This window comes from Bos grunniens, chromosome 16 (genome assembly GCF_055505025.1).
Source record: "Bos grunniens cultivar Pamir isolate PY7600 chromosome 16, Bosgru_T2T1.0, whole genome shotgun sequence".
Lineage (NCBI taxonomy): Eukaryota > Metazoa > Chordata > Mammalia > Artiodactyla > Bovidae > Bos > Bos grunniens.
In genome coordinates, this window is record NC_141180.1 from 31,548,225 (window position 1) to 31,560,562 (window position 12,338).

The 12,338-nt window shown below is 61.4% G+C and overlaps 1 protein-coding gene across 6 annotated transcripts in view; it reads right to left on the minus strand.

The window, feature by feature from the left end:
- The window catches only part of MEGF6 (multiple EGF like domains 6), a 102,546-nt gene that overhangs the window by 71,785 nt on the left and 18,423 nt on the right, over positions 1–12,338 (minus strand). For all 6 annotated transcript variants that reach the window (XM_086342565.1, XM_086342563.1, XM_086342564.1 and 3 more), the window contains exon 4: positions 10,514–10,618. In XM_086342565.1, coding sequence (XP_086198691.1) covers positions 10,514–10,618 — 105 coding nt within the window. The remainder of the gene's footprint in view (positions 1–10,513; positions 10,619–12,338) is intronic.

Consider the following 12,338-nt stretch of genomic DNA (forward strand, 5'->3'; position numbering starts at 1 on the left):
AGGGAGCTAGTCGGGTTGGAGTTTATTTTTTTAATTATTATTATTATTATTTACTTTACAATATTGTATTGGTTTTGCCATACATCAACATGCATCCACCACGGGTGTACATGTGTTCCCCATCCTGAACCTCCCTCCCCGGGTTGGAGTTTAGCTGAGAAAGTGTGAGCACCCACGGAGCTACATGCACCTGGGCACCCAGTCCTGGAGCTCTCATGGTGTCTAGAGGGTGACGACCATGCACACAGTTCCCCCACCCTGGGGTCAGGCAGGGTGAGCCCTGAATGCCCAGCCACCCTCCCAGCTGGGGTGCAGGAGGAAGGCCCTGGTACGGGCTGGAGGCCTGCACTGGGCACCGGCAGCCTCATCGGTGCCACTTCTTCCACAGGCACCTCCACCCGCCCGTGGTCCCTCAGCTCCCGGGGGGCACCCAGAGAGGCCCAGCCACAGGGAGAGCAGCTCAATCACCCTGCGAGGTGGAGGTCAGTCCTGAATCCAGCCCAGAGCTGGCCTGCCCTCGTGTCCAGCCTGCCTGCCCTCAGCCTGGAGGACGGCCCAAGGGAGGGGCTGATCCAGAGGTGTGGGAGCAGGCACTAAGGCTGTAAGGTGAGGTCGTCCTCACCGTCCTCGGGGGGTGAGCATGCCCCACGGGAAGGACCAGGAAGAAGGGGCCACGTGGGAGTGCCGGGGGGAGCAGACAGCTGGGACTGGGAGCTGGGGTTCTGATGCTGAACCTCCCCTACGGCCCCTCAACAAACGCAGTAACCAGTGACACCCAGAGGGAGCCCCGAGGGAGGCCTGAGCTCCCAGACCTGCTGTCCTGACCTCCAGGCGGGCAGACCCAAAGTCCAGGCACTGGAGCCAGTCCCCAGGAATGGCAGAAAGGCCCAGGGGATTCGAGAGTCCCATGGGACACAGGCGGGCCCCTGAGGCCCTGCCAGCACTGACAATGCCGTCTGCCCCACCCTCCTCCCCGGACGCAGCTGGAGCGCAAACGTCCAGGGGCCGTGTGGCCGCACCCTTTGTGTGGGATGGCCGCTGTCGGGGACGCGCATGGATGCGCTGGCCGGAGAGGAGCTCAGCTTTTCCCGGTGAACGGTCCGGTGGTCCTGGCCGAGTGTGCTGCCAACACGCCCTCCCTTTCCCTGAGCAGGAAGGGCACTGCCAGCCCTTTGGACAGGAGCCCACGGATGACAAAGGCACAGCCAGGATATTGGCAAGCCCAGTTCATGCTGTCTGAGAGCATTCCGAAATGACGTGTGGGACCGAACTGTCCGGGTCTCCTCACCTCCAGGTTCACATACTGTGGTCTGCACACGCCATCATGCACTGTGGTTTCCTGGGGAGGGGGGAGGGTCCCCAGTCAGGGTTGGGGCAATCACAGCTGTGCATGGGCGTGTGGGCCACCTGTCCCACATCCTGCTCCAGGAACGGCTGGTGCCCACTTCTGGCCTCGTGGTCCTGTGGGACCTCAACAGCAGCAGGACAGGCAGCAGCCTGGGGCTCGGTGGGGGTGAGACCTCCTCGGTGCGGAGACCCCTGATTCCAGGGCGGGCTAGCCTCCGCGGATGGCTAACCTCGCCCTGACCCTGAATGGTGGGTGACGCCTCCCTCCGCCGCTCCTGGTTCCCAGCACAGCAGATGTTGGCTGGGAGATCGACCTGGACAGCAGCTCCTCCGCACCAGCCTCGGCTGGAGACCAGTCTAGCAGGCTGTCAGCGCCCTTGGCCGCCACCTCCTCCTCCTGCGGTTACTGCCCGTAATCAGCTGGCCAGGCTCCGTGCAATGCTGCCCAGGCCTCAGTCCGACCAGGGCTCAGAGGCCAGGCCCTGCTCTGGAATGTGGGGGGCCGCCAGAACCCGAGCCAGATTCCAGGATGCCAGCTCCTGCGCTCACAGACCCCTCATTAATTATCCTGCCAGGACACGGAGGCAGGCACGGCCCCAGGAATCCTGGAAGTGGGCAGTCGGGGTCTTTCCTGGACTTTGCACCACAGGACTCAATGGACATGAATTTGAGCAAACTCAGGGAGACAGTGAAGGACAGGGGAGCCTGGTGTGCTGCAGTCCATGGGGTCACAAAGAGTCAGACACAAATTAGCAACTGAACGACAACAACTACAACCCTGGCGGCCAGCGCTCGGCAGGCGGGCACCGCAGGAAGAGTGGACACAGGGATGAGACGTCCGTCCAGGAGCCCAGCAAGCATCGGGAGCTCTCGGCTCTCCAGGGCCCGCTGCCTCAGAGCCCCCTGCACGAAATCTCAGGGCACCGTCGGACTGGGGGACAGGGGCGTGGTCACCCGAGCCGAGGGGTCCAACTGCTGGGGGAGGCAGCACCAGCCCCAAAACAGGCTCCTGAGCACCGGATGGCCCCAGACAGGAATTCTCCAGGAATTGAGACTGACAGCTCTGCTCTGCAGCTGCTACATTTTATTGACTTATTTAAGGTGCCAGGGCTCCAGGGTGAGCAGTGAGTGCCAACCACAGAAGCTCCCACTGTGGGGGGAGGAGAAGGCTTCTGGGGTAATGAGAAGGGGGCCTGACACAGTAGGGGGCATGGACCATGGTCCTGGATACCCCAGGGGGTCCTCGGAAGGCGCCCCTTCAGCCAGAGCAGGATGGTGTGTCCACACGGGGCTGGAAGGTGGGCTCAGGCTTCATGCATGAGTTCCCTTCCACACACGATTCTCGGAGAGCAGTGACCCATGGCCTGCCTGTGAGAGCCTCTCCCTAGTGCCCAGGCCAAGAGCCCCCAAGCAAAGGGACCCCCATACACCACACTCCCCTCCTGGGGCCCCTCCAGCCCTCTCCACTGCCCCTGTGCCCCACCACCGATGCACGCTGCCCCTGATGCCCAGCCTTCAGCCCCTCCTGGCATGGGCGTCCCCACCCAGCCCAGCACACAGGGCCATGAGGCCTCAGCGGGGGAGGTGGGGGCAGGCCCTGGTCTAACCGAGCTCCTGCTCCTCAGCTGGGCTCCTCTGCTCCCCTCCCTTGCAGAGAAAGCCTGAGCCAGTGTGGGTGCAGGAGGACCAGCAAGCGGCGTCTGAGCAGAGAGGGGTCTCTGGGCCCCCACCCCTGCCCACACGGCATGGCCAAGCCATTCCTGTGTCCAGAATAGAAAGTGCCAAGCCACCCACCGCAGCCAGCCAGTGGCTAGAAAATTGGGCACCGCAGCCCCTTGGCAAGTGGGCAGCTGCCTGGCTTTACCAGCCCAGCAGACTACCAGAAAAGGTCAGCCAGAAGCCCGGGCATGGCCCCTCAGCCCCAACACACCCAGGGCTCCTGCACCCCAATTATTGTCAGTCCCAAGGCAGCAGCAGTCAGGGGACCCACAATGGGCACGCAGGCTGCACAGATGCCCCACAAACTCCCCAGGCTCCCTCACCCCAGCAGGACCTCCACCCACAGCCCACCCTGCCCTGCTAGGACTGAGAAACTGTCTGCCCACCCTGAGCATATCACTGACCCTGGCAACTCAGGAACTGCCAGGGCTCAGTGGTCTCATCTGTAAAATGGGACAAGCCCCCAGCCCACCAGGGAACGCCCAGGAAGGCCCCTGCAGCCCAGAAGGCATTTCACTGGGAGGGTCTGGGACAGTTCCCAGGGGCACGGACAAGCTCTGTGGCCGAGGCCAGGGAAAGCCAGAGGGCAGGTTCCCACGGTCCTTTCAGGAGCCCACCCAGGAGGATGGGCGGGGCTCCAGCCTGGGGCAGCCCTGGGCAAGCAAGGCTGGGAGGCCTTGTCTTTCTCTGCAGACCCAGCCTCCATCCTGCCCAGATGGTAGGTCCTGCGTGGGCAGGGGCACTTGTGCCATCCACTTACCAAACACCCAGGGGGAAGGCATGGGGCGAGTAGGGGCGAGCTCACAGGCCCCCGGGGCCCCAGAAGACCTGCCTCTTGGTGGATCCTGCTGTAATTACGTCATTAGAAGACCACCGCGTCTCAGAGGCCAGCCCTGGGAGAGGCCCACAGCCCCACTGTGTGCAGAGCAGGCCTGGAGAACAGTCATCGGAAAGACAGAGGCGCCTTTGTGGGTAGTTGGGGACGGGCAGGGGATGAACCTGGTAATTAAAGGATTCGCGGAGCGAACACGAAGCCCCTTCCCAGAGTCAGACGCTTTGAAAGGAGTTGGGAGTCTGCCTGTGGGGGTCCCCAGACTGTCCTGGAGCAGGCGGTCTGTAGACCCGCTGCCCTGCAGAGACACGGACCCCCGAGTACAGGGCAGCAGCCACACCTGTCCCAGCTGATGGTCAGGCCAGCAGGGCCAGAGGGCACGGCCACAGCCACCCACCCCTCCATTCATCCCAACGGCCACCAGCAGACGCCCAGCGCCAGCTCCCGCAGGGAGTGGAAAAATCTCCCTGGAGATTTCGGGAACTGTCCTCAAAGGAGGGGTTCAGTGTAGCTAAATCGGGCGTGTGTGAAAGCCAAAGGCCACAGTGCCCACCACGGTGGGGGCAAGGGGAGGGCAGAGCAGGGCCAGGGGCCTGGGGGAGGTGGCAGCTCTGCACACCCGTCAGGCAGAGGAGAGCCAGGTCCCAGGCCTGGTCCCGGCCAGTGGCCAAGAGCAGCCCTTGGCGGTGTCTGGACCTCGAGCCAGGGGTCAGTCTCCCACCCTCGGATACAGTGGGCACCACTGAAGGCAGCCCGGGGGCGGCTTCCTCTCCATTCATCAATTATCCCAGTTTAGAAACAAAGTCATCCTTGAGCCAAGGCCAGGCGCTCAAGACCCGTGGGCCTGCCTCTCACCCCCATGCCCTCAGGGGGAGCCGCCTGCTCCCAAGGCCTCCTGGCAGAGACCAGGGCCTCCCCCTCAAGAACCCAAAGCCACTTAGGGCCACTCCTAGGACCCCACCCGCCCACTCCCTGCTCCTGTGGGGATCGGGCTCCTTCCTTCAAAGGAGGAGGCCTGGGCCTGAGGCTCCAGGCAGGACCACGGACACCTCTCCCTGCAGAGAGGGGGTGGGGGGAGGGGCAGGCCAGCCTAGGTCCCCAGGGCTGCCCCTCCCCAGGTTCCAGGTTATTCCAGACAGCTCAGAGGGGAACCCTAAGTCTCTGATTCCAGGCTGAACCTTCTCCGCCGTCTGTCCCCACCAGTTCCTCCGGGCCAAACCGACTACCTCCCTCCACCCTGCTCCTCTGCCCCTGCCTTGCTCCCACCTGGAAAGGCCACCCAGCTCCACCTGCACCTCCAAGCCTAACCCACAGGCCCACCTCCTTCAGGAAGCCCTCCAGACCACTCATCCTGCTGCACGTTAGCACTGGTGCCCTGAGAGCTCCGTGGACCCAGGAGCAAGTCCTAGAGCTGCCTGAGAGACAGACCCAATCTGACCATTTGACAGGTGAGGAAACGGAGGCCCAGAGGGACCAGGGCCTAAGCTTCTTGAACTAAGAAGTACCTAGAGGTTACCCAGGTCTTGGACCTCAGAGTCCGCTCTCCTTCTCTGAGGTCAGTAGAGACCAGGTCACAAGAAATGACCAGCGGCTATTTATGATACTGCTGCTGCTGCTGCTGCTGCTGCTGCTGCTAAGTTGCTTCAGTCGTGTCCGACTCTGTGCGACCCCATAGACCTACCAGGCTCCCCCGTCCCTGGGATTCTGCAGGCAAGAACACTGGAGTGGGTTGCCATTTCCTTCTCCAATGCATGAAAGTGAAAAATGAAAGTGAAGTCGCTCATTCGTGTCCGACTCTTAGCAACCCCATGGACTGCAGCCCACCAGGCTCCTCCATCCATGGGATTTTCCAGGCAAGAGTACTGAAGTGGGGTGCCATTGCCTTCTCCATTTATGATACTGCTGCTGCTGCTAAGTCGCTTCAGTTGTGTCTGACTCTGCGCGACCTCATAGATGGAAGCCCACCAGGCTCCCCTGTCCCTGGGATTCTCCAGGCAAGAACACTGGACTGGGTTGCCATTTCCTTCTCCAATGCATGAAAATGAAAGGGAAGTCGCTCAGTCATGTCCGACTCTTAGCGACCCCATGCTCCTCCATCCATGGGATTCTCTAGGCAAGAGTACTGGAGTGGGGTGCCATTGCCTTCTCCAATTTATGATACTAGATAAAGATAAATTAAGACAAACCTAGACAGTGTATTAAAAAGCAGAGACATCACTTTGCAGACAAAGCTCCGTCTAGTCAAAGCTATGGTTTCTCCTGTAGTCATGTACAGATGTGAGACCTGGACCATAAAGAAGGTCAAGAGTAGAAGAATTGATGCATTCAAATCTGAAGACTCTTTAGAGTCCCTTGGACAACAAGGAGATGAAGCCAGTCCATCCTAAAGGAAATCAGCCCTGAATATTCATTGGAAGGACTGATGCTGAAGCTGAAACTCCAATATTTTAGCCACCTGATTCGAAGAGCTGACTCGTTGGAAAAGACCCTGATGCTGGGAAAGATTGAAGGCAGGAGGAGAAGGGGATGAAAGAGGACGAGATGGTTGGATGCCATCGCTGACTTAATGAACATGAATTTGAGCAAGCTCTAGGAGATAGTGAAGGACAGAGGAATCTGGCCTGCTACAGTCCAGGGGGTCGCAAAGAGTCGGACACAACTTAGTGACCGAGCAACGTTCCAAAGTGTGGTCTGTTTGCCTGTTTTTCCTGAAAGAGTCAAGGCCAGTTGGCTATGACAAGATCGTCCCCAGCAGATCTGGGGGATGGGCGGGAGGGGCCTTTGCCATCACTCACTCCAAGCCGCACCCAGCTGTACTCTGGGTGCAGAGGGAGGACAAAGCTGTATTTTCAGAGGGTGGAAACTGTTCCTAGTCTGCCTGATGGAACAGATGCTATAATAGGATCATTGGAGCCCACTTAGGGTCGGGGTACCTGAAGGTGCCGGTCCTCAGGGCAAGGAAGCCAGTGGTCCTGGGGGGTGTCCTGACCTCAGGCTATCCCAAAGGAGAGGCCACATGGGCACCACTCGCCCACAGAAGCTCAGGCATCCGGTGTGCAGGGACCCCAGGACAAGGGACCATCACCATCCTATCCCCACCCCCATCATCCCTTAGGTCCCTCAATGGCCAGACTTCTGGGAGAAAAGGTCACCACCACCCTGCCAGGGCACTCTGCCCCTCCCCTGCACTGATGCCTGGGACCTGCACAAACACCCCCCTGTTCCATCCCCACCAAACAGAGAGGGGAGCTGGAGGCTGGCGCGTTACCCTGAGGCCCACAGGCACATCAGGATGACGAAATGCCCAGCCTGGACAGACAGCCGCCCTTGGCCAGACTGCATCAGGGGCCTGTGCTGCCCCAGCCTCCACCCCCAGCTCCAGGCCCCGCCAGCACAGGCTCCCTTTGTGCTCCTGAGGCTCCTGCAGAAAGTCTTCCAGGGAAGGGAGGGGGCGGCAGGCAGAGGTGAGCAGGCAGGCCCAAGGTGAGGGGAGGGGTACCAGGCGGGGGAAGGGCTCTTCCTCTCCCCCTCCTCCCCACCATCAGCAGAGTTCCTTTCTCCCTCCCCTACTCTTTTGTTCAAATGAAAGTATTTGGGAAACCAGAAAAAAATATGGCTTTTATTTTTGAAACTGGAATCAATTATATTTGGGGGGCGGTGAGTAGCATGCCCAACAGTGCCAGGTCTCAGGTCTGCCGGCTCCAAACCCAGCATGGATGGACCGGAAGGGGACGGAGCGGCCCTGCAGGGGCACAGGCCTCACAGCAGGTCTGCACACACCAGCCCTGCACACCAACCCTGCTCAAAAGCCCTGCACACCAATCCTGCACACCCGGCCCAGTCCTGCACACCCAGATCTGCACACCCACCTTGCACCAGGTCTGCACACCAGCCCTGTACACCCAACTCAGTCCTGCACACCCAGCTCTGCACACCCACCCTGCACACCAGCTCTGCCCACCCAGCCCTGCACTCCAGCCCTGTACACCCAGCCCAGTCCTACACACCCAGCTCTGCACACCCACCCTGCACCAGGTCTGCACACCAGCCCTGTATACCCAACCCAGTTTTGCACACACAGCTCTGCACACCAACCCTGCACACCAGCTCTGTACAGCCAACCCAGTCCTGCACACCAGCTCTGCCCACCCAGCCCTGCACACTCAGCCCTGTACACCAAACCCTGAACACCAGGTCTGCACACCAGACCTCATCCCTGCTCTGCACACCAGACATTTCTTCCAGGAGATGGTATCCTAAGAGGAGGCCTAGGGGCCACCCTACAGCTTTGTTACTACAACTGGCCATTCTCCCAGGAAGGCCCCCGACCCTGGAGGGCCACGGGCTGTCACAGGCCAGCCCCCTCACCTCTCCCCATGCAGACGCTCCAGCCTGGGAGGTGAGCAGGGAGGGGACCTGGGGATCCGGCCCTCTCCTCCCAATCAGATGTCAACAAGGCTCTGCCCCCACCAAGGGCCAGCACCGTGACCAGAGATGGCATGGCTGGAAGGTTCAAGGTGCTCACTGGGCTGGACCAGGCCCCAGCCCCAGCTCTGCTGAGCGGCCAGCAGCAGCCAGACCTCCCTAACACCAGATTCCTCTTCCACGAAGCAGACGAGGCTAGGGCTCAAGGGAGTGACGCAGGCAGAGTGTGGGAAGGGAAAGGAAGGTGCCCCCACCCCGAGAGGCCACCCGTAAGTGACCACAGGAGCACGGCTGCTCTGGAGGCAAAGCCAAGCCTGGAGCCCAGACTCCAAGAGACCAGGGAGTGTGTGAGCCTGTGATCACGGGCCCCTCCCCACCAGGAGCACTGAGTGTGGGTCTCCGAGTCCAGCAGCTGGTACTGCCCTAGGGGGCCCCCGGCTGGCTGCAGAGCACCTGCTGGATGACGAGCCCCACACCCACCTCACCCCTGCAAGCCATGCACCCTCTGGTACCCAGGAGGCCGAGTGTCAGGTCTCACAGGAAGGCGGTGCTGCTCAGGACAAAAGGAGCACCTGTCAGTGATGTTTAGGGCTGGGCGTCGGAAAGAGCGTCAGGGCAGGAGTGGTGGGAGGACTAGTGGCCCCAGAAAGCATGGCGGAAGGGGAGGGGCCTAGAGAAAGCCTGGCCCGAGGGCAGGGGGCAGGGGTCCTGGCTGCTTCCTGAGGACGAGGCCAAGGACAGGCCACAATGCACAGTTACCTCCTCACCGCCCTCCCTGGGCAGCAGGGACCGCGGGGCTGCTGACTGTCAAGGCACAGCCCGGTCCCAGGGACCACCCCACAGCAGCTCGAGGCCGGATGTCCCTCTCGCCCTGAGCACACAACCCAGCATCTTCATACCCACCCGCGGCTATCAGAAAGACCCTGAGAAGAGGTGACGCATGGCAGCTAGGCCCCTGCACCCCAGCCTGGACCCCAGCCTGCACTGGTGTGGGGTGGAGTCACCTCTGTCCAGCCCACAGAGGTGCTTAGGCTCTAAATCCACGTGGAGGCCTGACTGAGGCTTGGAGCCCTGATGGTCCAGGGTACGCAGCTGGGACCCCAGCGCCTGGAAGGGAGACAGTGGTCCTCACACCATGGCCGGACAGCAGCACTCCAGCACCCAGAGCCCAGGAAGCAGGACCTTCCGCCTCACAGAGGGCATTCAATGAGCAGTCAGAGCCTGCCGACTCTTTCCAATGATGCCAGCACCCCGGGCACCAGTGCCAGGCTCAGAACCGACCAGCACCTCCCCAGGACCCCTGCTTTCAGCCCCGCTTTGGGGGCACACGCATGTGAATGCACAGGGAACAGCAAGAGCACGGGGGTCCCCCTACAAAGGGGGGCCCCAGTCCCCCACGATTTCCTGGTTTCCCTCCGGTTGCCTACTGGCATCCAGAGCCTTAAAGCACGCACAGGATGTACGCCCCAGCGTCTATGGGGAAGAGGCCCCCAGCTGCTCAGCAGAAGCAAGTTCAAAGCAGCAGAAATCATCTCAAGTGTTTCGACGGCGGCCGCAGCTCCATGCCCTGTTCCAGCAGGACCCGCGAGCTACACGGTCGGGTAAGTAACTCAAACAAAGCAGAAGACCACCAGGGAGATTCACGCCAAGAAATTAGGAGGAGGTCTGCAGGTTCTTTGGACGACTTTTCATGTACTTATCTGTATTTCTTTATAAAGTTTCTATTGCCCTTGCCCCTCGCCCAGCACCTGCTTTTAAGCTCATCCACACCCACAGTGTCCCCACAGGACACTGCCGGGGGATGGATCGTCAGCAGGTCAGGATCCAGTCTGCAGGCGTGAGGGTAGGGCCCCATGTCCCCCAACTTCTGACACGAAGGACACGAGAGCCCCTGGCAGGTAAGGGTACAGCTCAGGGGCCCCTGGGACGAGCCGCTTCCCAGCTGACCCAGGGACCTGGTTCATGCCTGTTTGTCTCCATGCCCACTGTCCCCATCCACAGAGGGCGTTATTGGATGTGGTGGACTCTGATGATGGTGCAGAGGCATCCATGAGAAAGGGGGTTGCAGCATTGCCCCTCCTTCCAACACCCTCAGGGGACTGCAGGGAGTGGGGTCAGGGCACCGGAGACCCCCACCCCCAACCATCAGAGACTCCCCGGCATGGAGTACCTGGAGGGCGCACCACTCACCATGCTGACAGCGAGGACCCTGGAAGCCAGAGGGACAGCGGCACGGCTGGGCTGAGCCGGACACGCAGTGGCCGCCGTTAAAGCAGAGGCCGGAGCTGCACACGGCTGTGGAGGGAGGGAGAAGGCGTGTGAGGAGGGGCAGGGGCGTGGAGGCACCCCCAGGCCACTGCCAGGACACAAGGTCCCTAAGTCTCCCCACAAGGTGAGGCCTCAGGCCTGGACAGGACCCAGACTCTGGACAGACAGGACAGATCCCCACACTCCCACTCCAGCCCTGGAACCATGTGGGGGCCCCGGGGAAGGGTCCCACAGCCAGGCAGGTCACTGGCCCCGCTCTGCTGTCCTGGGTCACACACCGCTCCCCCTCCACCAGGGCTTGAGCCATCCCCACCAGGTCTGGGTTCAGTGAAGCCCCTCTGGGTGAAGCAAAAATAACCCCACTCACTTCAGTGGGACATGGAGTTCCAGGGCACTTTCTGGGGGAGGCCAAGGGGGAGGGGGTTGTGGGAGGAGGGTGGGTAGTGAGGGGCTCAGAGGGAGCAGCCCACAGTTGAAGGAGGCTGAGAGATTGGCTGAGGCCCCCTCCCTGCAAAATCTCATTGGTGGAAATGCCCAGACTGGTCCCACCCCGGAGGAGGGGCAATGCTGGCCCAGGCCTTGGGAGAGCAAGAAGAGAGGGTCCAGACAAAAGGTCAGGGCTGAGAGCAGCCGGCCTCCCCTGCCTTCTCCAGAGGAGACTCCCTGCTCCCAGACCCTCTCCCCACACCCAAGCCCCAGCTGGACCCAACCGGTCACCCTGGGGGCAGCTGTGTTTACACCTAAACCCACTGCCTGGGGGTGGCCTAGGGTTACTGAGCCGCCCCCTCCGGTGCCAGGCCACTGCATGGAGGAGGCAGCGGCTGGCCCAAGAGGCAGGGGCCCTGGATGGAAGGGCAGGTCCAGTCCCAGCCCCATCACAGAAAGGACCCCGCCCCATGCTGGACCGGGTGCTTCCAGGGGCTTCAGCATGAGTTTTCTTGTCTCTGCAGCCACCCCCGGCCCACATCCACACAGGAGAGGGCAAGGCCAGGGCAGGTGGGCTCTGCTCCCATCCCCACAACCCCAACAGCCAGGCCCTGAGTCCAAAGACATTGGGGTGCTTGCTGGGTGAGTGGACACTCTGAACAGTGGCCTGGACACTCCCCAGGCACCCCAGAGCCCAGCGTGACCCATGGGTCCAGCAGGCAGAGAAGCTGGAGGGCAGGAGACCCCGAGGGTAGGGACGCTGGCCGGGTACATGAGTCTGAGCATCCCCCTGGACCAGGCACTGCCCTTGATGAGGAGACTGGGGCTCAGAGACATGCAGCACGTGGTCCCAGGTCACGCAGCTGCTGAGGAGGGACTAGTCCACGAGGGACCATCCCAGGACAGATGAGCCCAGGGCTTTCTGACTTAGAGTCAGGAGGACTGGCCGAGGGAGACACAGGTCTTTTCAGGGAGCCTATTCTTCCTCCTCTGTTTCATATCTGGGCCTCTGTCCCAGCCCTGGAGGGATCCCTCCTTTCGAGCCACCCTGACGGGGTCCCAGCTGGCTCTACTCACACCTGGCAAACTCCCTGAGATTTCTGAAAGGAATCTGAGTTGGGGGCTGGGGGACAAGGCAGTGCCACAGGGGAGCAGGGGGAACCACGTGGTGACCCTGGAACCTGCACAGGTAAGTCTGGGCACGGGGCCAACCCAGGCCATGTGGCACCAGAGTTCCCACTGCTGAGGGCCCCAAACCTGTGGACTTGGGCGACTCTGTGGAGGAAGGGAAGCCAGCTGTGTTTACTTTTCACATCTTAAA